Consider the following 26150-nt stretch of genomic DNA (forward strand, 5'->3'; position numbering starts at 1 on the left):
AAGTTTTCAAAAGTCTCAGTAACTTGAGTAAAGACTTTGATTCCCAACAGTTGCTGGGAATTCTGTTATTCAGTTTTGTTTTTAACAGGGATTTGGACTTAAATAATCTGACATTGCTGACTGAAATCCATTAAGATTCTCTTGGTGGTCTTCAGCTGAGTCCTGGATATGTTTATATTGCACTTCCCTCATTCTTATATGTAATTTAATTGAATGAAATAGAATACATTTTTTTTCCAAATGCCTAAAATGACTGGAAACAATCATGAGGAGTTACTATTTTTTTCAGTATGCAGGCTACATATCATTATGGATGTAATGGACAGAATTCTATATGCCTATAATTAATCAACATCACAATTTTCTTTTCTTTCTTATATGATCATTTTTGTCTAAGCATCAAGGGAGTCTCTTAAGCATGCAAATTAAACTATGTGACAATCCACCGGGCACAATTTTACCACGTCAATTAAGGACACTGATGCTAGTAAGGGTAAAAAAGTGAGCAAGAAGAACCTCTAGGAATACAAGTTGAGGCATTCCCCATTTACTAGAGAGGCAGACTGTAAATCTCCTCTGGGAGGTATATGTAAAACAAATTTATATTTACAATTATTTCCTGCGTGCCTGGCTAAATTGAAGTCACTTTGCCAAGCTTCACAAAGAAGAAAAGAAGACTATTTCAAGTTCTCTGGCTGATTCGGGCACATAGTTTGAAGAAAAGGGAAGTCACTTATTTAAAGTGATGAGTTAGGAACCTATGAAATTGCAGAATGGAAACAAGTGGAAATCGGACCAGCATATTTATTTTTAAAATTTCAATCCTCAATCATCTGGTTTTTTTTCCTCTAAGATTATTTGCTTAAACTCTTGGCTTAATTGTAAATTGTGTTTTCAATGGCTGTCAATAAAGAGTAGAGATCTACAACTAAAGTATGGCCTATAATCTCTGCTTAACCTTAGAGAAAGAAATGGACAGAGCCTGGCATTACAGGATTTAAGGTATGACAGAGTGAGAAATCTGTTTTAATCATAGTTTGTACATGTCCCAGTGTGTGTACATGTACAAATCCATAAATTTATTTCACATATATTAAAATGAGCTTAATAAAATTCTCCTTGGGTATTTAAGTATATATACTATATAGTATATATATTAACTGATGGCCCAACAGAAGTCACTCTGGGGTAAGTAAAGATCACCGATCTAGCTGCCTGGAGGTTGAGGATCTATTTCTGTTGACTGCTAACTCTATTGCAATTAGAAAACAGTGAATGCTATGAGTCAGAGAGTCCATGTTTGAATGCACGCTCATCCATTGCAATTAGAAAACAGTGAATGCTATGAGTCAGAGAGTCCATGTTTGAATGCACGCTCATCCATTTACAAGTCTCATGAACTCTGTCAAATCACCAGACCTCTCCATGTCTTCCAAATGGTGCATTTACCCAATGTCACCTAGGATTATTATGAGTACTTGATGAGTTAATAATAAAGGAGAACATCCCTTATCCCAAATGAGGGACCAGAACCGTTGTGGCAACTGGATTGTCTTTTTCAGATTTTTGAATATTTGCATATATATTTTAAGGGATTTTTCTGGATGATAATTCTAAGTAAGAAATTTACTCATGATTTACATATAACTAATAAACAGTGTATTGAGGCATTATTGCTTTATACAACATTTTAATTTTTTTCAATTTTCAACCTGTGTTGTCATGTTGGTGATATAAGGTTTTGCATTTTAGAGCATTTTGGATTTTTAGTTAGTGATGTTCAATTTGTATTTAAAAACTGCTTACAGCATTGCTAAAAATTTGGCTTTTAGTAAGTGGTAAAATTTGGTGAATACTGCTTGTTTTAACTATTGAAACCTTTTACTTGCTTGCCTGTTGTTAAGTAGATGAAAAGGGATTAATAGGGAGAGATGACTCAAAGCTTTTCTTGGAAATGGATGATAATACTATTTGATTATAAGCTCCTTTTGAGTTAGCAATGGGTTTTAAATAGCTATCATAATCCTAGATGGCAGAAGTCAAAGTAGGGAATTCCAATGAAGCTGGGGTGCTGGTAGCTCATGTATGTAATGCTAACTACTCAGGAGGGTGAGATATGAGGATTACAGTACAAACCCAAGCTAGTCAGGGAAATCTATGAGACTCTTCATCTCCAACTAACCACTAAAAAAAAGTCCAGGGAGTGGGAAGGTGGCTCAGTGGTAGAGTGCTTGCCTTGCATGCATGAGGCCCTGGGTTCGATTCCTCAGCACCACATAAGCAGGAACAAAAAGCAGGAAGTGGCGCTGTGGCTCAAGTGGTAGAGTGCTAGCATTGAGCTGAAGAGCTGAGGGACAGCGCCCAGGCCCAGAGTTCAGGCCCATGACCGGACCCCCCCCCAATAAAAGTCCAGAAATGGAAGTGTGACTCAAGTGGTAGAGCACCACACACACACACACACACACACACACACACAAACACACACACACACACAGACAAAATTCAAATGGAAATGTCTAATAATCATATTTCATTGCCTAGATATAATTAGCATACTGGTCAAATTCTCATGACCTTGTTTAATTTCATGGAGACACCAGAAGAGTCTATTCTAGAGGGAAGTGAGCAGAATTGGAAGGTGATTAAAAAAAACATTCATAAAAGCAGGGTTGTACTATTTAGTCCAGAGGTAGGAGAGTTAAAGAAGTCCTGATACTGCTTTCCAAATGCTGGAAAATTATCATATATACAGGGAGAAAAAATACTGTGTAGGGGTCATGACAGAATCATTAGGTAAAAATTTTAATGAGAAAGATATAAGCTCTATATAGAGAATAATTTCCAAATAGTAAAAGCTGTATAGTAACCAAATAAGATGACTGGCCCAATAGGAAACTCCTTATCACTTGAAATAGTCAAGCACAGATGAAATGACCTATTAGGTAGCCCTAGTTGGATTTCTGAATTGTTAGCAAGACCAAGTTACATAGAAATTTTATTAGAGCAAAAAATCTAGCACAAAAAACATATGTATATGAGCTTAAAAAGGCCGAAAACTATGTTCATATAAAAGGTAGCATTATTTCTTTCTTGTGGGGGGGAATTGTACATGCACCTACCAAGCAAGCACTATACTCCTGAGCCACACCCACAGCCCCCAAGTGACATTATTTCACTGTTGGTTGCAGCTGTCTATACCACCTGAAATGTCTATTTAAATCCTGAAGAACGCATCTTGCTTTCTGTCCTTAATTCCCTTCTAGGAACAGTCTTAACTTTCTATTGAGGCAATTGAAAGCAACACTTTTATTGCCCAGAGACAAAGCAGCCAGTATACAAATGGAACTTCTACTCTCTAGTGGGAAACCAATGGAGTTGGGATTTTATTTTGTTTTGTTTTGTTTCATTTCAGCCTTTTTTAATCGCAAACAAATGACATGGAGAAAATATGGGCTGGGTATAAACTCTTCTTTTCTCCCTCTCATGCCTAAAACCTGTCAAAATGTTTGAATGTGAAAGGATTATTCAGGATTCACTTCATGAGACATTTGAGCTTAATTTCTGCTGTTGCTTCTCACACTAGCACACTCCCCACCTAGCTCGGCTTTGAGTCTGTTTTTCTCATCTTGTAGGTGGGTTTGATTAACATGTCTGTCGATCATGTGCAGACTCCTTTGAGAAAATGAAAAGTAATGTTCAAATGTTCAAAAATAATGACTTTTACAGTTTGTATCTCAAGATGTCTACGACATTTTGTGTGTGTGTGCATGAAAAGCATATGACCTAAGCAAGGGGGAAAAAAAGCCTCTTTTATACAGAAAACAAGTTCACTTGGCATTTCTGAAGTAGAGCTCTAAATTTGTCCGATAAGAAAGGAAAGGGAACATTAAACACGTGGTCAGAATATCAGATAAACATTCATAGCTAATTGGGATGACGCAAGCCCCAATACATCAGTTCTTTTTCAGAAATAAGACATTTGCATCTTGCTTTAACTGCATATTGGCAGTGACCTTGGCTCACTGTGGTGACTCAGTCCCTCCTATGATGATTTCAGAAACTGGTTGGAGCAAAGCCCCCATTACATGCCTTCTACTCAGGCAAGTAAAGATGTGCCTAATACTGTGCTCACAGGTATCTAAGTGGAGAGGTAAGAAAAAAAATGAAGGTGAAAAAAAGGATAGTAGTAACATTCACAGCAAGAATAAGTACACTTGAAACTAGATATGTACCCGAGTATTGTCAAGGGTACTACTGGAATAAACTGGGTGATCAGGGTCATACTGGAATAAACAAAGTCTACAATAATATCTGACCCAAACAGTAATTCACTTAAGACATCTCTGTGAGAACGTCTCTCCTCTACCATTATCATCCAAGACCTATTCCATCTACCTGCAAGATCCAACTCCTTACTCGGGTCTGAAAGTCTCTGAGTAGTCCCTAGAGAATAAGACTATGTAACATCTGTACAAAAAATATATGGAAAATTATACCCAAGGAATAAGTCTAAGGAAAAAAAAATCAAAGGAAGCAAGGCTTCTTTCAAAGAAAGGTCTAATTCTCCACCAAGTTTCCTTGAGTATTCTAAAATGTAAGCACTGGAATGTCTTATAAACAATGCATACTTAATAACATTTGCTTACTAAATATGTGTGATAAAATGTAGGTCAAACATAGATGACTGAATAGCTGAGTTTCCATAAGAGCTTTTATTTCATTTTATCTTATGTACCTCTTCTTGTCAAAGACTTTAATGCTTTGTGCTTGCCAAACACAGAAGATAAATTCCAAACCAGTGTGGGCACTTAATATCATTGTGAGCTGGGCCAACTTGTTTAATCTCTAGATCCTCAGTTGGTTAGATTTAAAACCTGAATGACAGTAATTGTCCTGAAGAGGCCACAGATTTGATGTGAAAATAAAAAAGCAATAATCATCACGAAACTACTCTTCTAAAACAGCAATGAAGCACTATTACATGCACGGTTGGGTGGTTAAGTTGTTCCAATAGCTCACCATTCACTTTTCTGCTGTCCATGCTGGGTTACGCTACTTTGAAAGGCTCCCTAAGGAATTAGAGAAAGGTGGGAATATTTGTTGTGAAGATAGCTTGATGATAGATCACCTAACCTGACCAAATAGCTCCAAATATTCCATCTAAGAAGGTTATTGTGGTAGATGCATTTCCATCTGCTAAAGCTCCTCTAGAGAGAAGCAGATATGGAAACAATATGGAAACAATAGCCCTTGATGTTCTACACAGGTGTTCCTATCCTGCTTTTTACATGAAGATTTACCACTACAGGAATAAAGACTCATAAAACAAGAAATCCTTGAGGATGAGGACGGAGGTGTGGGGAGATTTTGGTCAAAAAGTTCAAAGTTTCAGTGAGGAAGAAAATATGCAAGAGAACTATTGTGTAGTAGAGAGGACACAGTTAATAAGGAAGTACTTTTATTTGAAAAGTGGAAGATGTGATACTTAGAACTGAGCAGATATTTAAATTTTTCTCATCAACAAGAAATGATGGCAGGTAATTAATCTGTTAATGTGGAATACCACCTTCCTTTCCAAACTGTATACATACTACAAAATATTGTGTTTTACATTGTAACCGTGAATATTATTTGTCCAAGGAAGCAAGAGAGGAAACAAGGGAGAAAAGGAGAAAGAGAAAAAAGAGAAGAAAAAGAATGCTCTAATTGATTTTTTTTTAAAAACTCCATTAAATGTTGGGGAGACCATACTATAAAACAAAACAAAACAAAAAGACTTTTCAAAGAAATACAGATTTCAGAAAATTTTCTATTGGTTAATTATTTGTAAAGGCTGTATATTTCACAAGTAGGTAGTAATAAATTCTCTATATCTAAATTTACCAGCCTTTTTGTCCCTTTAATGTATGTACAGTTTTATGTACATGAGATCTGTGTTTAGTTAATTGTACATCAGCCTAATTTCAATGAGTTAATTCATCAATCTGCTAAGAATTCCAGAGCAGAACATGCCAAGTATGGATCTCAGCATCAGTGTTCAAAACTATCTAAAGTACTGGATTTGTGTCTTCTAATTGTTTGCTATTTGTAAGACAGGCTTGAGTAAATTGACCAAGTTCTAGTGCTAGCTCTAAAACCCTTAGGAAAAATAATGGATTTCTTAGCAGAAAGATAACTAACTTCTGATTCTTGCCCTAGATTGGGAAAGAAAAATAAAATATTTTCAAATAAAGTATCCTTATAAATGTTCCTGGAGATTAGTGAAAGGATCAGAGGCATCATAAAAGCATGGACCAAATGAGTTATCCCTCATTTGAAAGACTAAATGGGAAAAAAGATGGAAGGGATATGGCTTCACAACAGCAGAGTAAGATGTTTATCAGGGAAGATATTCAATTTTCAGTTCAATGGAAGCCTATAGGCAAATAATATCAACCTGCTATTATAACACCAGAAGAAAAGTATGAGAGAGCTCTTCCTGCTCCCTCCCACCTCCCACCTCCACACCCACCACTGCTAGTGAGTGACTAGGTGTGTTGTTAATCAACACTATACCCTACATATCTGGGGAAGAATAGAGAGGGACCAGTGCACACACAGATCCAGCTGTCTGTCTAATTACCAAGGGCCATGAAACTAAGCAAAATGAACTTCCAAGAAAGATTGGTTGCCAACTTTTTCCTGGATCTCTCTTTGTTCCTTTTTCTTGGCGCTCCAAATACCTGGTGAGTTGGAAAATCCATTTTTTTTCCATCTTCAATGACCAGGCCACTGACAGTCATTGTCATGTAAGCATAATAGGCATTATGTCTTAGTAGACAAGGCAAGTTTGAGGAAACAAGTAGTCTGATTGTCTTTGTTTATAATAAAAGCACAAATCTCCCTTATCTGCTATAGACCTTTTTATTTTTCTCCAATGGGTAGTCCATTCCTTTTGGGACCAATTTAACTCATAAGGCTTGAAGAGAGATTCATGCTTTGTTAAAGACTAGAGTGAACAGCATAAGCTTTGAGATAGGATCTTGGGATCCTATGAATAGGCTTCTTCAAGCACTAACTTGAGCAAAATCCCTGAGTGAGCTCTCAAAGTAGCCTAGATGTTACCTTTGACTCCCTGCTAAGACAGCATCTCCAGAAGGGCAGAGATAACTGGCTCACAATATGACAAAGCCCTCCATTTGAGTTTTATTAGTTTTAGCTCTCCAATTGAACTGCATGGCTTTAGGCTCAATTTATAAAACATGCCACTGAGATCTTGGTGTAGAAATCGATCACTGATGCTGTCAGAGAGCAAGACAAGCACTCTGGAAGATTCCTTCTCTGTAGGGACTTGGGATACTTTTCTTGTGGAATATGGACTTAGGATGTCCACAGTCTTTACTTCTGTGCAGAATATGGCTTTTCCCGCCTTGTTCCAGATAGTTTCTAGCTTGGCATTACAATTTTGACCCCCAGAACTTTAATTTCTTTCTTCTAAGCCTTTCATTTATTTTTTGTATATATTGTTATTGTAAAAATACTGTACAGAGGGGCTACAATTACATGAGTAAGGTATTGAGTATATTTCCTATCGAGCATTGTTACCTCCTCCTTTGTTTTTCCCCTACTATCCCTTCTTTCCCCAACTCCCTCTCCCCCGCCCCCAAAGTTGTAAAGTTTGTTTTCAACATAATGTCTTGTACATGTCATTGTCACAACAGGTTAGCCCTTCACTTTAGAACCTGGGTTCTGGCATTCTCAATTAGATATCTTTCAGCCACTCCTATATGTAATCTTTGTTTGACCACCCCAGGTTAGGCCTTTGATTTCCTCCTATTCTTTGCACTCAGGTAAGCCCTGGAACATAATTGGAACATATTATCTGGAACACAGTATCTTGAACATAATTGTCCTCTTGGTTATTGTGTTCTCTGCCCGTTCCTTCCTGTTGGTCTGACAATTTTATCCACCTTGAGCAATTACCTTAGAATAACCATTTCTAGCCTGTGTGTGTTTCTTGTATTTTTATTCTGAAGATCTACATATGGGCTTTGACTTTAGTTTTTCCATACTCAAGCTCGTTTTTTCTACATGAGCCCTAGTTAAGAATAGGGATAAGTAGTCTCTTGTCATGTCATTGTCAGAGCTACTTTTTCTGCCCTAAGGGTCAAAATTGAAATATTAATTCTTTGAGGTCTAAGATGAAAGACATTTGGCAATTTGTAGCTCCTTGCTTCCTCCACCAAAATGGAAGTGTCCCCACAGGGATTAGTTTGTAATCCTGTCAGACTCATAGTCCAGGGGTTCATTCTTAATACTTATGTGTTGCCAAAAGCAGGAATCAGAACATTTAAATAGGACATCCTTAAGTGTTTGTGGTACAGTGTAGTTTGAATGGTGAATTGATTTTATGGTCTGATAGACCCTTCCCTTCATATTCATATACTCAAGAGTTCTGAGAATGTTGATGATATCCAATATTGGTTTTTGTGTAACTCAGCCTTTGCCAAAGGTTTTGATTATATCTCAGCATCTTTTCAAGAAAATCCATAATATTCCAGGGACATACAGCATGGAAAATGCTGGACAAGGCTGTTTTACATTTTCAGATTAGGAAACTGATACTTAAGATGGCAAATGTATGCATGTCCATATAAAACTCGAGAAAGTCTGTACTCCAAAAAGTGTTAACAGTGGTTATTCCTGAATAGGATTTTAAATGATTGCTGTTTTTTTTTTTCTTTTATTTTAAATTCTCCAGATTTTCTCCAATCGGCATTCATTCTGTATGGAAATACTTACAATAATGCATCATCGGTATTATTACATTTGTTTGTAACACTGATTGTGGACAATGAACTCATGACATACTGAGAGACTCAGATGACCCATGACATCTATTTTTAGGAAAACCTCTTCTAGATGTCACAGGGTCAAGTCAACAAGACTGGAAGAAATTGTGTTTGGACAAGAGTCTCTTCAATGACACCTTTTCCGTCTGTCATCTGTTAGCATACGTGACAACTTACTCCCTGATAACATACTAGTCAATTACTGCATTGCTCTGAACTCAGAGTTCCACTTTCCTAATGACATTCTTTGGGCTTCTGAATCCAAAGGGAAATTCTTACGGTTCTGGACCAGAAAAGGGTTTAAAGGCCACAGACCAGAGGCTTCTACTGCTGCTATGAAAAGGACCTTCCTTTCCTTACCTGTGCACAGAGCATATAATTAGAAAGGATGGCAGGGAATGAGGTGTCATTCAGGGTACAATGACTTGGGAAAACACCAAGCTGGAGAAGTTTTAAATATCCATTAATTGAGAAGTTACACAGTTCCAGGCAAAGAGCTACTACTCTCCTACATAAATGTTCTTCTGCAGGCAAGATGACTATTGTTTCCTCCATTGTATGCACGAGAAAACTGAGGTAGAGACCTGCTATCCAACTTGACAAAGTCACAGAGGCAGTAAGTGTGGATGCTGAGATGTAGTCTCGGGTCCTGTTGACTTGTCTGGCTACTATTTAAAATCAGGAGTTCAGAAATTGGGTGCTAACTAGGCACATGGGAGTGAGTTCATTTTGTTGCTGGGAAATTATTCCTAAATAAACTGGAAATCTTTCCCTTTCAATGAATTCCCATTGGTTCTAGTGTTCCTTTGGGGAGCAATTACTTTAACAGCAGTTCCAAATTTCTTGTATACATAAAATAAAAATGTAAAGAGACACCATGGGACATAAAACCAAATACTAGGTTGTCTTGACTGAAAGAACAAATGTAATAAAAAGGAGAAAGACTCTGAAAGTCTAAAGGTCTTGATTTTAATCCCTGATCTGTCACAGCACCTCTTAACACCTGAAGATATTGGAGGAAAATACTCTAATCTGTTTCAGACTCTATTTTTTTCCCCAGTCATGGGGCTTGAACTTGGGCCTGCATGCTGCACCTGAGCAATTTTGCTCAAGGCTAGCATTTTACCATTTTGAGCCACAGTGCCACTTCCTGTTTCCTGGTAGTTAACTGGAGATAAGGGTTTCTCCAAGGACTTTCCTCCCTGGGCTGATTTTGAACCATGATCCTCAAATCTCAGCTTCCCTGATAGCTAGGGTTACTAGCCAGCACCTGACGTAGTCTCTACTTTGTATATGTAAAGTGAGATTCATCATCTTTGCCCATTTCACATGTTTCTGGTGCTTACTAAGTATAAGAACATTTTTTTTTGTCAGATCTGGGGCTTGAACTCTGGGCCTGTGCTAGCCCTCCTCTTCACATCAAGGTGAGCACTCTATCACTTAAGTCACAGCACCACTTCCAGTTTTCTGGTGGTTAAATGGAGATAAGAGTCTCCCAGACCTTCCTGTCCAGGTTGGTTTTGAACCGTGATCCTCAGATCTCAGCCTTCTGAGTAGGTAAGATTACAGGTATGAGCCACCAGAGCCTGCAAAATCTTTTTTTTTAAATGGTATTTATTTTAAAGACATTACAGAGAACAATGGGGGAAGAATACCGCTGCAAGATTATTTTCATGAAGGCTGAGCTGGCCTTGTTGCAGTAAGGTAGACACACAATCAGGCTTCACCAAGACTGCATTTGACAGACTGTCCTTGGGCCAATCTACTTACAGCAGAGGCCCTGTCACCAAGTCACAGCCATCCTCTGAATTCACTGTGAACAAATGAAAGTCTCCCCTCAGCCCCCAGGTCAGGAGATATTGGATATTTCTCAAATATTAAGGAGAAGCGGGGATGACCATGGAGTCATTGACGCTGGCTCCGTGTGCCCTCACCTCTGTTTAATGCTTCCTATGCTATCACACAGCTTCTGAAGCCTTCTCTAGCCCCAGGGATTTGCCCCAGACAAGCTCTGCTTTGTATCTGAGAGCCAGAAATGTCATCTGAACAGCTGCTGGTTGCAGCAAGGTAGGTATCAAACCAAATTCACTGAAATAGTTGTTTTTATGGGTAATTTCTGACTGTGTGTGCGTGTGCACAGACACACACACACACACACACGCACACACACACGCACACACACACGGAATGAATGATCTATAGAACTGTTGAAGCTTATATCCATACTAACCTGATACCCTGTCACCTCTTGCTCTGGCCTCACTCGATCTGTCTCCGGTCCTATCTAAATGGGCAATATCCTAGGCTTGTGGACAGGGAACCCTTGGCCATAGTTGAGAGGGTTTGGAGAGGCACTTGCAACTTCATGTGATCTGGGGCCATCCTACCTTCTATAGGTCAAGTGAAGTGGCCATCATTGTAGGCACAAGGAGAAAGAAGCAGGTATTAAAAAAAGGCAATATGACATCAAGGTTGCTTGTCACTTGGGAGAGAGAGGAGCATTTTCTGAGTTCTGGCTTGCGATGACAGCTGAGTCTAAGTGGAATCAAATCAGTCTTTAGCTCTCCATCTGAATCCCCAGAACCCATAGATACAGCGTCCACTAGAACTGTCAGTCAGGCCAAGGAGCTCAGCAAATGCCCTGTGATTAGCGCCTTCCTCAATTGAGAGTGTAAATGGAGAATCACAGCTCACTCCTCAGAGTAGCTGGCGCCACACACCCATTATTTCCACAGAGCCAAATGTAAACAGCAAATGAATGCTCTTGCACTCTCCAAATATTCTCTCCTCTGCTAAAATGCTTGGGGGTGGGCTTAGGGTGGATCCTTTCTTCCCTTATGATCTCTTCCCATATTTGAAATGATCTGTATGTTTGACATTCCACCAAATGATTCTCAAAGGAAGACAATGAACGCCTCTGCACCCCCATTTGTCAGTATTTAAGCCTTAATGAACACTTGGCGAGTTCTCTCCTCCCAGAGCTACATGGTGTTTGTTATTGCTGCCTAATGGTGATCTATCCAATGCTTCAACATGCCAAAATGCCTTGCTAGTAATCGGGAAATATATATATTTATTAACTGGCTGGTTAATCTGCAGAGAGATTTTTCTGGAGATTTCCATATTCACTAAGAACTACTAAACCCAGCTGTGCTCTTTATATTTAAATCCCAGGCATTCTCTAGTGAGAAGGGCACTGAGTCCAGCCTGGCCCATCCTCTATCTCAAAAATAATCTCCCTCAGCTGTGTGTGAATCTGGACCTAGAGGAGGACATTTCAGAGCTCTAAGACTTTGGGTGCATAAAAAGATTCTCCACAAATGCACATTCAGAGTAAACAAAACCCGTCAGGCCCCTGCAAGAGCCCGCCGCCGCCGCCTGATTGCACTAAACACATCACGTTGGAATCTGCAATTGGCAAAGTAATTGGCGTTATTACAGCTGATGGGGAATTTCTGATGCTGCCCGAGCTCTCTTTTGAAATAATACTCAGCCATTTAATTTGTCCAGCTCTCGTTTAGCTGATTGCTCTTTTCTGCTGGTGTTTATACAGAACGAAGAGCACTGCCTCTCTTGAAGCCTATAGGTTGAAATTAAACAGGAGCTTCTTGTTTCTGCATCCCCTGCTCTCTTCCTTACCCCTGTCTTAGGTCAGATCCCAAGAAGCCAATCATTCAATAGGTTCAAAGTGGGGGAATCCAACTGATTTAAGTCAAAGCTGTCTAATCCATGCCCTATATCCACAGGTAACCAGAGTTATACTATAAAACCTTAGTGAAGGCTGGGTGCTGGTAGCTCATGCCTGTAATCCTAGCTACTCAAGAGGCTGAGATCTGAGGATCGCAGTTCAAAGCAAGCCTGGGCATGAAAAGCTGTGAAGCTCTTATCTCTAATAAACCATCAGAAAGCTGGAAGTGGTGCTGTGGCTCAAGTGGTAGAGTGCTGACCTTGAGCTGAAGAGCTGAGGGACAGCACTCAGGCCCAGAGTTCAAGCCCCATGATCGACAAACAAACAAACAAACAAAAAACATAGTGAAAGGCAAATAAGCCTGTTTAGTCGACCTATGGAAGACTCACAAAACTTACTAGAATAAACACAAAAGAATACACTTTCAATATAACCCAAGGCCAGAGGGCATTGTGGAAATATCTGAATTTGCACACATGCATTTTTATTTGGCCTTTCATGTACAAATACACCTAGAATGTGGCCTAAAAGGAAGAATTTTTAAGCATTTGCTCTTTTGTTTTCTGGAAGCATATAGATAATTTTTTCATAGTCGAGGCTCATCATCCAGTGTTATCTTGATATTTCTATTCTTGCCCAGATCGAGGATGGAGGGGAAACCCAAATTTAGGCAGCTGTGTTTTTTTCTCATTGTAGATAAGACTGACATTTGGGTGCAGACCATTCTTTCTCCCTTCAGGGGGTTGCTTGCCCTGTCAACATGTCATCAAGTCCTGTGGTCAGCAGAATATCCCAGGCAGTTGCCACCACACTCCGATGACACGTTGAAACACAGAAAAACAGAAAACAAACAAACAACAACAGCAAAAACCAGCTGACTTTGGGTGTTATGAAGAGTCATCACATAAAATCCTGAAAAAGCCCCAATCTCAGTGGGCAGCACCTGATGACCTTGGGTATAGTTCCACCCCAAGTTTCCCAGCTCCTCACTCAGTCTCCTGATGATTCTTCCACTGAAGAATCCCACTGTTACAATCCAAGTGGACATACAGGAAGATACTGACCATCGTGGCTGAAATAAAGCAGTGCTCGGATGCTCCAAAGCATTTGTGCTACATATATTAAATTCACTTTCAAACGTTCTAGCACTTTCTCTTACCTGGGTGAATCTTGAGCGCTATACTTGTGAAGAAAGGATGCTAACAATTGTCACACTTGTGGGTGTTCTCTTCTCCCCCACCTTCCCCCCTAACCCCACACCAGGCTAAGTGGCCTTGCCCATCCCTCTGGCCTGTCCTGTCAGTCTCTCGGTCTTACCACAACCTCTTGGGGGGTGGTGTCTTTTTCTCAGGGCCACAGTATCTGTCACTGCTTATTTCAAGTATCATAAACAGATGGGTAGATCCTCTAGATTTTTGCTCGTTTATGGATTATGGTTTTATGGTCTCTCTCTGGCCTCATTTAATCCCAAACTCAAGTCATTGTCTTGGGAAACTGATTTGTGCTCTGACTCTGGCTTCAGAAGTCTATGAACACTTCAATTGTTTTACTTAGAATACAAGTAAGAATTACAGTATACATATGGAATGTTTACTAGACACCAAACATTGTTCTGCCAGCCTATCGATTCAGTGCTCCTAAAAGTGGCATGGGCCAGGCATCTTCCTTTCATTAAAGAGGACTCTGAGCCAGGAAAATACAGAATAACTTATGGAGGTTATATAGCTAGGATGGGGCACCTCCTGACTCAAACTTACCAGTTTGGGCCCAGAACCAGTATTCTTAACCACTAAACTATGAAGCATGAAGCAGTAGAGAGTGTTTTCAGTACTCTATACTGGAACAGACAACAAGATGGTAGAACTTTATGTTTTGTTACTAAACAACCATCAAAGTTTAGTATATATAGTAAATAGTAATGTTTATAGTGCACTATAGTATCATTCAGTGTTCTTCTGTGCTATAAATCATTGTGGCTTGGGTCTCGGGAGACATGGGTTCTTCCAGAAACTCTGACACACACATTTAGGATGGTGAGAGATGAAAGAAAGAAAGAAAGAAAGAAAGAAAGAAAGAAAGAAAGAAAGAAAGAAAGAAAGAAAGGAAGAAAGGAAGAAAGGAAGAAAGAAAGAAAGAAAGAAGAAAGAAAGAAAGAAAGAAAGAAAGAAAGAAAGAAAGAAAGAAAGAAAGAAAGAAAGAAAGAAAGAAAGAAAGAAAGAAAGAAAAGAAAGAAAGAGAAAGGAAGGAAGGAAGGAAGGAAGGAAGGAAGAAAGAAAGGAGGGAGGGAGGGAGGGAGGGAGGGAGGGAGGGAGGGAGGGAGGAAGGAGGGAGGGAGGAAGGGAGGAAGGAAGGAAGGAGGGAAGGAGGGAGGGAGGGAGGGAGGGAGGGAGGGAGGAAGGAAGGAAGGAAGGAAGGAAGGAAAGAAATGCTGAACTTAAGAGGATGAGGAAGGCAATGTCTATCATCAGAACAATATGGTATGGGGCATTTGGAGACTGAATATAGCCTCCAGACCCTAGCAAGCAGATGGTAAAAGAAAGTTGCTTGAGATCCACAAGCTGTTTGCAAACAAGACTCCACTGTGTACTATGTTCGGACACCTCTTTCTGTTTGGTAGGAGATGGGAGGAAATGAAGTGGGTATGTAGAAAGACACAGGGTAGAAAAGGAGTCAAAAAGGTGGTTTCCAAAGAACTTGAAAGGCAGGGCTGGCCATAGTGTCTCATGTTTGTAATCTCAACTACTTAGGGGGAATCATCTTGTTAGGGCAACTAGGATAAAAGGTCAGAGAGACTCCATCTCAATCCACAAGCTAGGAGTGGTAGAATACCTGTGATTCCAGTTATAGAGGACTGCAGTCAGAAGCAAGCTCTGGGCAAAAAGAGCCGCTCCCTAAAATAGAACTAAAGCGAGAAGGGACTGTGAGAATGGCTCTAGTGATAGCACCACTGGGTTTCAACCAGTAACCACTGAAAATAAAGTTTAATAACAGACTTGCTCATTTGCTAGTAAGGCAATCCTTCCATCTCACAGCACAGGTCTGGGTCTAGCCTGCCAAAGGAATTATCAAGACACCTAGTTGAGAATTTGTATTTACTCCATGCCAGTCTTTCCCAAACATAAAGACTGTAGAATGAAAGTAATGCAACCATTGAAATGTTAGACACAGGAAAATCTGATACTGTCACTGAAACTAAACAGACCTTTGTGATGCATCACAAAACATCAGTGACTCCAGACCTGTACTAAGCAGAATTACAGAAATATATATGTATATATATATATATACATATATATTTCTGTATATATATACATATATATATATATGTATATATAGTGCTGGTCCTAGGGCTTGAACTCAGGGCCTGGGCGCTGTCCCTGAGCTTTTTAGCTCAAGGCTAGTGCTCTACCACTTTAAGCCACATCTCCACTTCCAGTTTTCAGGTCATTAACTGGGGTTAAGCATCATCTCACAGACTTTCCTGCCTAGGCTGTCTTCAAATCACTCAGCCTCCTGAGTAGCTAGGATTATAGGGATGCGCCACCAGTGACTTGCTAACAGAAATATTTGTAAGAAGGTTATATTAAGGCATCTTTACAAAAACAAGTATAGAAGAACCAGAAACACACGCAAAAAAATAGAAGGAGTCATTAAAGCATGGAGACTCAAGGGATCATAGGAATCATTTAGTCTTCCATTCTTGTTGCTAAGGTTCTATGTTTTTGTTTTGTAGCTGTAGTTGAAAGCAAGGAGAGTGCCATTGGTAGTTAATTCCCACTAGATAGTCTCACCTTGTTCCTATTTTTATTTGGAAGTTGAGTATAAGTCAGGTGTTGAAAAATCTATATTGTATTTGAATATACTAACAGAGATAACGTACTGATTGTTTTGATAAAGTGGAATATATTTGCACATATGAATAACACTCTCCTTTCCCCACCCCCATCTGCAAATTTTCAATTTTCCTGTATCTGAATTTCTGCACAAATGTTTGTTTTAAGTTGGGCCCACCTGCACTTGAACCTCAGGTGGTCAGAACACCTTGGGAGTCAGAAACAAAATATTCACTGAAGTCTAAAGAGATTTACGGTCCCAAGAGAACTTGTTAAGACTTCAGAATATTCCATTGAAATGCCAGACTCTGGAAAACACCTGGAGAAGTTCTCTCTCTGAGAACAAATGCCAATGCTGTTTTTTTTTTGTAAAAAAAAAAAATGCTGAAAACACTGTTGAGACCAGCAGTGTAGGCAGCGTTATGACTATATTTTAAATTTTCTGGTTTCATGTATGAAAAGTAAGAGTTTCTCTGTGTGTGTGTGTGTGTGTGTGTGTGTGTGTGTATGTGTACTGTATGTAAGAAAATATCTGTGTTATATATACTCACTTATTATCACAGATACTCAGGTATATAAGAAAAGCAACTAAATGGGTTGCCTTAAAATTACAGGAAGAGATCCATCCTTTGTCTAGATATTCTGAAAATGGTAAGAAAGACACCTTTTCCAAGTGAAACTGCACAGTAGGGAAAATTATGCACAGTACAGATATTGATATATTTGCTCATAAAAGAAAAAGATAAGTGTCCAAATTTTACCATTACTTCAACTAGAAAATTCTTACACTATATCATTAAAACAGAGCTTCTCAAATGATCTTGGGTACAGTACCAGATGTTTTTGTTTGTCCACACCATAGACTTGTATAGATATTTTGGTTAGTTGTTAAAATTAATGATATTAGTAGGAAAACCATCACATGCTTAAACATGGATACATAATTTACAACGTAAGTTTCTGAGCTCTTTGAGCTGTTAGATGTATCTCAGTGGTGGACCAATGACAGGCACTTGACCAAGGTTCCCTGGCTTATCTCTATGTAGTATTAACTTAGAGAACAGCACTGCCCATGCCAGGCCAGTTAGATAAAAGGCCTTCAGAATGAAAGTATGTGTTTATGCAGCAAAGGACCGAGGTAGAAGGATTTGTGGGATGCGGTTAGGCCGGGCACTTAACATACATTCACTTTATCCAGTAGTGTTTTAAAGCTGGATCTTTTTGGTTACCTTTAGACCCAGAAAAAGTGTTAAGAGAGCAAGCAGAAAGGATCATAAACCCAGATACGATGACTGGCTACTCTACAATCTTGGACAAATCTAATTGTTGCTTGGAAGGAGCACTGCCCTTCCTCTGGTCCCTCATTCTATGAATATCTCTCTAACCAGTACGTAGAGGCTGGTTCCACTGGCCCTGCCTTTATATTCTTGAATTTGTTCCCTCAGCCCCTGTCTAGCCTATCGCCAAACCGGCTCCATTTCCGATGGCTTCCCACTCAGACCTGTGGCATAAACATCTGTTTCAGCACACTTTCTAGGGACAGAATAATCTTTTTTGTAGCAGTTTTAACTCTTTCCTGTTCTTATACTTTATATGACTGCCACTGTCTTCAAATGAATGTCAGAATCCAAATACTGGGTCCTGATTCAAATACATCAAATGGGAAATGATACATTGAGATGATCAGAAAAATCTGAGTATGGACTGGGCATTAAACACACTAAAGGAATTGGTATGCTGGATAAGTTTACTACCTTATTTCCTTCTCTACAATCTTGGCCCTGGTACATGACACCTCTGTGGAGATTTCCACTCTTATTCCATACATACATAATTTCTCCCAGGTTTAAAATGTTAATAAATTAACCCATACTTCCAAAATGGAAGATGGAATGAAATTCACCGGGCATGATCGGCATCCTACCAGGGTGCCATTATATGTATTGCCTCAATTTATCTCACCCTCTGAGCCATCTCAGATAAATCACCAACCTTTTCTTTCATTTGCAACAAAAATACAAGGACTAGAGGCATGAAGTAACTTTCCCAAGGTCTCAAGCTTGATACAAATGGCAGACTTTTCCACTACTGTGAAGTCCTGGGAAAGAGTCTTTGCACAGTAGGCACACGTAATAAAGGTCTTACATGAATACCTGTTGAATGGAATGGCAACTGAGGGACCCAAAGCTTCTGCTCTCCATGTTATGGCTGGTCTCCAGTACATTTAGTTCACTTCAATATGCCCTTGACTATAATAGCCATGAACATTTTCACTCATAAAAGTGTCCGACTTTCATAGGCAATGCTACTCCATTTTCCTAAAGGAAGGATTTCTGCTCTGAGGTCGTGGAGCATTTACTGCAGGTGAGGAGGATCAAGTGTTTTAGTCTGTACTCTCCTCAGTGGGAGATGTTTCTTGGTAAGGTCAAGTCTCCAACACTGGCTGGACATGGAGATCCTACATGTTAATTCTGTACCACATCCCTACCTGGGCACTTAGATTCACATGAGTACACTTTCTTAAACATCCTGCAATATTTAAGGAAACTTCCCATCTTAGTAGGCAGTAAGAAATAAAATAGAAATAAAGGCTAGATATGTGCTGTTTGTATCCTAGGGGAAGTGTCCTAGCATCAGCCTGGTATTAATCCTGGAAAATTTTCAGCCTGCAAAATGGACAAAATGCCTGGCATTTAAGCAACTTACATACGTGAAGATTCTGGCACTTAGTGCAAAGCAGCCAGATGCTACATGACTTTGTAGTGGCAAAGGAAGCATGCAAACAAACAAAAAGAAAGTAACAAAAAACTCCATATAAACTGTGACAGTCAATTTTTAAAAATCCAATGAATATACACATCTATGTAGAACAAACATTGAAGACTATGTCCCCTAAAACCTCACCTGTGTTCCTGAGGTTGAAATAATAGAAGAAATTTGCTTTTAGATTTTTTTCTGTGCACTCTATATTTGTACAATGAAGATACTGAGCTTCAGAAAAAAGAAAAAAATTAGGTGGAGAGAAAAGCATATAGTTACTGGGCTTTTCCTAAAGAGTATTAGTTACTGGCTTGCATTTCTCTTGGAGAGGACAAAGGGAGATGAAGATCCTCATTTCCAATCATTGGAAGACTACAAAGGAGGGGCCTCAAGGGTGTCTGTCGCTTCAAAAGGCAGGAACAAGATGTTAGAAGATAAAAGGAGATGTGTTTGGGGAGAAACCAAAGAAGAAAGAAAATTCAAGGCAGTTTAGGTGTGAATTTCAGAAGCTTTTACATCTGTGCTTTGAAAACCCACTGAGAATATGACCCACCCACCAGCCTCAGGCCTCAGTCTAGTGGACACGTCTAGCTTGTAGACCCTGGGCCAACCACAGCATCTGGGCCTGACTGAATACAGAAATGTAGGAAGCAAGGGCTCCCTGGCCCTACCTGCGAAATCACTTGGCCGGTTCCCAGGGAATCGGTAGCAAGGAAAAAGACAGATGCTCATGTCAAGACTGTTCTTTGACCTATCTGGATGCAAAGACCGATGGAGGATAGTCAGATAGAACAAGCCAATCTAATAGACTTGCCAAGCTCTTCGCTGTCAAAGTCATCAAAGCTTAGTGAGGGAATCATGATTACTTTTTTTAAAAAAAGAGTTTATAACAGGACAGACCTTCAATTGCTCCAGCCACACTTGAACCACACACAAATACCCAGTTTTCCCTAAAGGGATCCTTCAGGTCCCTTTTGTGAACAAGCAGTGACAAAGCCTGTAAGGGAATAAGCCCAGGAATCATACAGGATTTAAGATGTATGGGACTCCGTTTCTTCTATAAACTTCCCCAAAGAAGAGTATAACCAACAATAGAAGCAAACCATTTGGTGCAGTGAGGCCAGAAGTGGCATCCTCAAGCAGGTGACCAGCTTTGTATCTCTATGTGGAAAAATTTCCATAGGCTGGTGGTGACCTGAGACACATCCCTTTCTGACATAGGAATAGCACTAGGCACTTAGAATATTCTTAGTATTACATGGTGACCACAAGATTTCCACAGCTTTCCTGGCCTCAGGAACCAGCAACCTGAAGGGTGAAAATACATATTGGTGTGTCCAGTCTGGATGAGGAGGAAGGGCTCTCTCTCTCTCTCTCTCTCTCTCTCTCTCTCTCTCTCTCTCTCTCTCTCTCTCTCTCTCTCTCTCTCTGTCTCTCTCTCTCTCTCTCTCTCTCACACACACACACACACACACACACACACACACACACACACACATACACCTTGTCATTAACTTGGCCTCCCTTGTTACTTTTCAAGCAGCAGAACAGGGTCACATAAAGCCTTTTACTCTTTTGCAATGAATGAATTTTTAGATAAAGAGAAATCTTAAGCTAGATGAAGGGAGGTGTGGAGACCAGCCGAATTGGGGTAAAAGACAATATTCTTTCACTTTTGTTTTCATTTCTGTCAGATCCACTGGAGATTATGTGAACATATGAGTAGATATTTAATAACTTATCTGATTTAAATGGCAAGGAAGGCCTATCAGTTGTCTGTCTCTCAGACTTTGGAACATAGCTTACAGAAGAATCAAGAAACTGTGATAGAGACACCCTAAACAGATGTACAGGGCTGCCTTTGACACTCACCTGTGGCCCTTACTTTTGTCAATTCCTTTCCACCTCTCCCTATCCACTCTTCACCCCACTCTCTGTGTGATGTGGAGCTAGTTCACAGCAAGTCTTGGGTCCTCATGTTCCCCAGTAGTAAAAAGGGGCTTAGGATGGAACCCATAGGCGTTAGTGTCGGGAGCCCACATGGGGCTCCTAAACATGTTGAAAGATGAGAGCACTCCAAATACGCAGAACCCTTGCTACTAGAAAATCACTTGCTCCACCATTGGAATTTAACGACCATTGGCTGTGACACATTCTCCCTTCCTCCCCCCACTGAAACAGGGCACTAAGGGATTATAAGGCAGACACTGAATAGGGGAACAGTGTCATATAGAAAGGAGCATCATATCAGTCACTTCTGGCATGACCTTTGCTTGAATACGTGATCCAGCCTCACTGAGTGTGTAGAGGGAGATCAGGACACTTGTATGTGAGTGGGGGGGGGGGGTGGTACACATGTATGTGTAGGCAATGACTCCCTGTAGAGACAAGGAGATAACTTTCCATCTCTGAAAAGCAGGTCCCCAGCCACCTAGCCACTGCCTGCACCCTCTAGTGGTTTGTCCAGGGGAAACTTCAAACAGCACTCTAGCCTTGACAATGGTGAACCATTTCCTAACAAAGGTCAGAAACACTTAACTGTCCACCTCTACAGGAGTCTGCAATTCACCTGTCTGCCAGAACACAGCTACAAGGTGTTTGCATGTAGTAATTACAGAAATGGAAATACTCAGTCCAAATATCGAGCTACAGGGGAAAACCTTAGCCTTACCTGATTCATGGATGGTTTTTCCTTAACTCTTTCCTAAGCTGGAAAACTCACCTCCCCAACATTCTAAGCATCTTGACCTAGCAAGCACAGATGTCCCGGATGAGGTGAGAGAGAAGGTGGAGGGGAGGTCAAGTGACCAGGTCATTCTTATTATTTGCATTTGGAGTAGAGAAGTGGTCAAGCCCAAGTGAAAGTTCTGTTGTAATGCAAAGTTCATTTGCTCAGGACCCCAGGACAGAACAAGTCACTCTTCAAACTTTACAAAAGCATGAGGAGAACTCACCTGTGGCTGAAATCCTTTGAAGTCACTGGCTGCAATGTCACTGACAGTGAGGAGCTGGGAAAGAACAAAGGAGATATCCTTAGTGACAGGTCTCAACGTCTACATACAGCATCCTCAAGACAACCAATGCACTAGGACTCACCAAGGCCTGGCTAGGAGCTCAAGAAAAAAGCAAGTGTGAGATTTTTGGGACTAGGAATCAACTCAAGGGCCTTCCTTCTGGGTACCACATCTCTCTGATCTCATGTTCCTCTTCATTGACCTCTCTTATCTTCCTTCTATATACAGTGGCATCAAAGGGTCTTAACTTAGAAATCCTGGATATGACTGGACTAAGTCCATTGGTCCTCAGAAACTATAAGTATGACTGAATGAGTCCAAAGGTATCTCTAATTCCTTAGGGAAATTAGTTTTCTTCCTCATATCACATATATCTTTGATACAACAGATTGAGAATTACCAGTTCAGATACTGATAAAGACTCATCTCTTGTCAGTGAGCTTTTCCTTTTTCTCCCTCTTTCTCTTTTAAAATCAGCATTAAAAATTACTCTTTAGTTTTCTTATTTACATGTGACTCAATTTGTCTTTATCACATGTACTATATAGGTGTTTATAGCTTAAGTTTCAATCATATTTACTAGAATGTGTATATGGATGTTTTACACTTGTTTGTTTAATCAGTTTGAAAGAGTAGCGTTAAGGTTTAAAATCTGTTTGCAATTTCTGCAGAGTCTGGCATTAGAAAACCCTCAATAAAAAAACACAGTATTGATTTATGAAATAATCCAATTTTTACTATTGCTTAAAACTGCTGGGAAAGGGTGGGATAAGGAGAAAAAGGGAAGATGTTTATTTTGATTCAAGAAGGTTGACAGTTAGCTTTTGTTTGGCTTGGAGAGCATTTGTGAAAAAAAAAAGGAGGAAAGATTTCATGTTTGCTGTAACAATATTTTGGTTGGTTCAAGAAAGGGAAAGAGTCCTGCTGAGATTCAATGCCTGTAGCCTGAAGAAAAAGTTCAGTAAGACTTTTCTGCTTGCCTAAGTGACTTTGCCAAAAATGATGCCTAAGTATGTTAGAGCTGGGATAGAGCTTTTTCACTCTTCTGTCCATCCAGCCTATGGGCTAGATACCCTTTCCCAGAAAAACTCCAGTTCAGCATCTCTGGTTGTAATGAAATACTCATCCTTCATGGCCCCTCCAGTTTGGTAAAGGATCATATACACATTCACCAGTACAAATAGAGTAGAGCAGAGTTTGGTGTCAAACTTTGACAATAAGGCAAGTAAATTTGGGGTGGGGTTTGTTGAAATAAGGTGCAATTTGAATGGAGCCTTAAAAAAATGAAAAGGTGCCAAGGTGATGTGTTTTTTGTTGGATCCGTGGAAAGAACAAAGGCAGTGAAGGGAATGTGCCAATCCTAACACACATCCATTTGCATCGATGGATGCCAGCCGGCCTCCTCCAGGACAAAGGGAGGGAGGCAGGGAGCACTGAGGATTGTCTGAGTCCTACACATCAGTTGTTTTTAAATACTTTTTTTTTTCTTTTGCAATCTGGACAACTTGAGAGAGAAAAGGCGAGAAAGAGAAAGACAGAGAGAGACAGACATATGGAGAGAAAGACATCTCACTTTCTGATGAGAAGTGATGTAACATTTTGGTCTAGGTCTCCTAGGCAATGCATGTATTGGGAAATTGAATCTCACACTATGTTTTCCCCCAGGTTTTTATTTTTCTTGTATAAGAAGATATCTCTAAATTAGAACATACTGGCAAGAAAATTCTTTGAGGAGCTGTGGCACAGAAAACAGGCAGAGTGCAAGAATAATAGCCAAATGAGCCATGGGTAGAAACATGATGTCTTGAAAACGAACCTTAATCTGTCTACCTAGACACTCTTACTTAACTTAAATAGTAATGTCCATTCACTCTTCTGAGTTTATCAATAGGCCTCTGTCTTGAGCTGGGCACAGGGAGAGAGGGACAGATGGCTGGGGTGACTTATAGGCATGGGAACACCTCATGGAAGGGAAACACCAGCCTGCGTTAGCATCTAGGAGTCAAAGCACGAGGCTTCCATGTTTTACAGTAGAGACAGCAGAGGCTCTTCTCCCACCAGGTAGACAGGTAGCAGGAAATCCAAGAGTCTAATTTCTCTTTGAACTGCGGTCCTATTCAAAATATGTGCTATTTCTGCAGGTTAATGGTCTTGGCACTGGAAAATGATCAGATCCATTTGTTTAGTTGGAAATGGACAGATATAGCATCTTATGATTTGTTGATCTGTTCTGATTCTGTATCTCCCTTCCTGAAAACCTCAGATGCTCCTCTTGAGAAGATAGATATGGGCAGTTAATTCTTTGCATTTCTATTTTGTGCTGATATATATATATATATATGTATATATATATATTTATGTGTGTGTATATATATATTACACACTCACATACACACACTTTTTTTTTCACCTGACTAGAACATACCTAATAAAACCAAGTCTAACCAAACTATGGTTTACACATTATCTTAAGGTGGATTCTGCATTTCTCAACATGTTGAGAAGAAGTCTGCACATATAATTAGTCACTAAATAACCTGTTGGTCAAATGACTTAAAAGGAAAGTGGAAATGACTGTCAACTCGAGGTGAGGCTAAGAATGGCTCAATTGCTGAGTAGGAAGAACAGAAGTGTGAGAGGCAGCTGAAGACATCCTTCAAGCTGACAAAAGGAAATGGCACTCAGCACCTAGCGTGTTTCCTCCGTGAAGGAGGCACTCTAGTATTTGAATGAATTAATCAAGCTCTTCTCTATCCACTATGGGATTTATGAGAGACTATTGGATTACACTTCAGTGTGAAAGTCAGAGGTTAAATTTAAGGAAGAGCAGTATGAAATAAAAGAGGCTGAACAGTGAATGAATTCACTACCAGTTGGAGAGGGCTCTTCCTTTCCCATGGAAGAAATAATAGCATGTTAAATGGGCCCACCATAGTTCAGGTGTGTTCCATCTATTGGCTGCTGAGTGAGAAGATGCAGGTAGATCATATTAGGAATGGAAAACAAGCAACTTCTAAAACTGAATTCCTTTCCCTTGCAGAGTCTAAATACTTCACTCACACAATCTAATGTGTATTAAAGGGTCAGCTGGCCTGCCAACAGCCAAAGGCAAGCCTTGCAAATTCCCTTTTAAATGGATTCTGGAAGAACTGTGGGTAGAAACCTATCTTTCCTCGCCACGCTATAAGCAGCCTGTCTTCCAGGTGCCCAACCATGCTCTAACTAAATTCAGGAGCTGTTGGGCAGAGCACAAGCCTGCCTATGGAATCGTTGCCAAACTAGGTACACATTCTGCGCCTGGTACAGAAGAAAAGGCCAAGTTCTGGATACTTAATGCATTCTACTCAGGTGTCAACTAGAAGTATAGGACCAGAAAGTACTTTTGTGTTTCAGAATCAGAGACCGCTTAAATCTGAACTCTCAAAAGAGTGCCATTCATCTAATGACAGGACGTGAAACAATCAGGTGACTGTGTGCTCCTCCCACATGGTAGTCTCCTGTCCCCAGTGGCTTAGGAACAACTCTGCTAAGGAAATGGGGTATGGCAATGCAGTGTGGAAAAGAGTTCCCTGGGTCTCCCTATTTTCCTCAACCTGACTGGTTCTGCATGATTTTTTTTTTCTAGTTCTTGAACCGGGTTGAATTTGAAAACAAAGGTTCAGCCACTACACCAATTTTTTTTTTTTAATTGTGAAAATACTGTACAGAGGGGTTACAATTACATGGGCAAGATAACGAGTACATTTCTTATCAAGCATTGTAGCCTCCTCCTTTGTTTACCCTTCCCATCCCTTCCCAGCCTTCCCCCGACCCCCACCCAATCCCTCCCCCCACCAAAGTTGTAAAGTTCGTTTTCGACATGACGACTTGTACTTCTCATTGTTGCAATGGGTCCACCTGTATCCTTATTTAAACAACTTGTTTTTCCCCTTCCCCTCCACAAATTATACCGACATCAAATACAGTGAAAGCAGGGGTTATACTGTGGGGGAGGGACATACAAAGCAACAAAGAAATAATCTTA

General features: G+C 40.0%; 1 protein-coding gene across 2 annotated transcripts in view; it reads right to left on the minus strand.

Annotated features, from left to right (window-relative positions):
* Setbp1 (SET binding protein 1) overlaps positions 1-26150 on the minus strand; it is a 359817-nt gene that overhangs the window by 149889 nt on the left and 183778 nt on the right. Inside the window, exon 3 of one of the 2 annotated variants that reach the window (XM_070029244.1) lies at positions 22067-22120. The exons of the other annotated variant lie outside the window; for it this stretch is intronic. Within the exon in view, the coding sequence (XP_069885345.1) occupies positions 22067-22120 (54 nt within the window). The remainder of the gene's footprint in view (positions 1-22066; positions 22121-26150) is intronic. 2 annotated transcript variants of the gene reach the window in all.

This window comes from Dipodomys merriami, unplaced genomic scaffold (genome assembly GCF_024711535.1).
Source record: "Dipodomys merriami isolate MVZ:Mamm:240054 unplaced genomic scaffold, mDipMer1.0.p SCAF_2, whole genome shotgun sequence".
NCBI classification, from domain to species: domain Eukaryota; kingdom Metazoa; phylum Chordata; class Mammalia; order Rodentia; family Heteromyidae; genus Dipodomys; species Dipodomys merriami.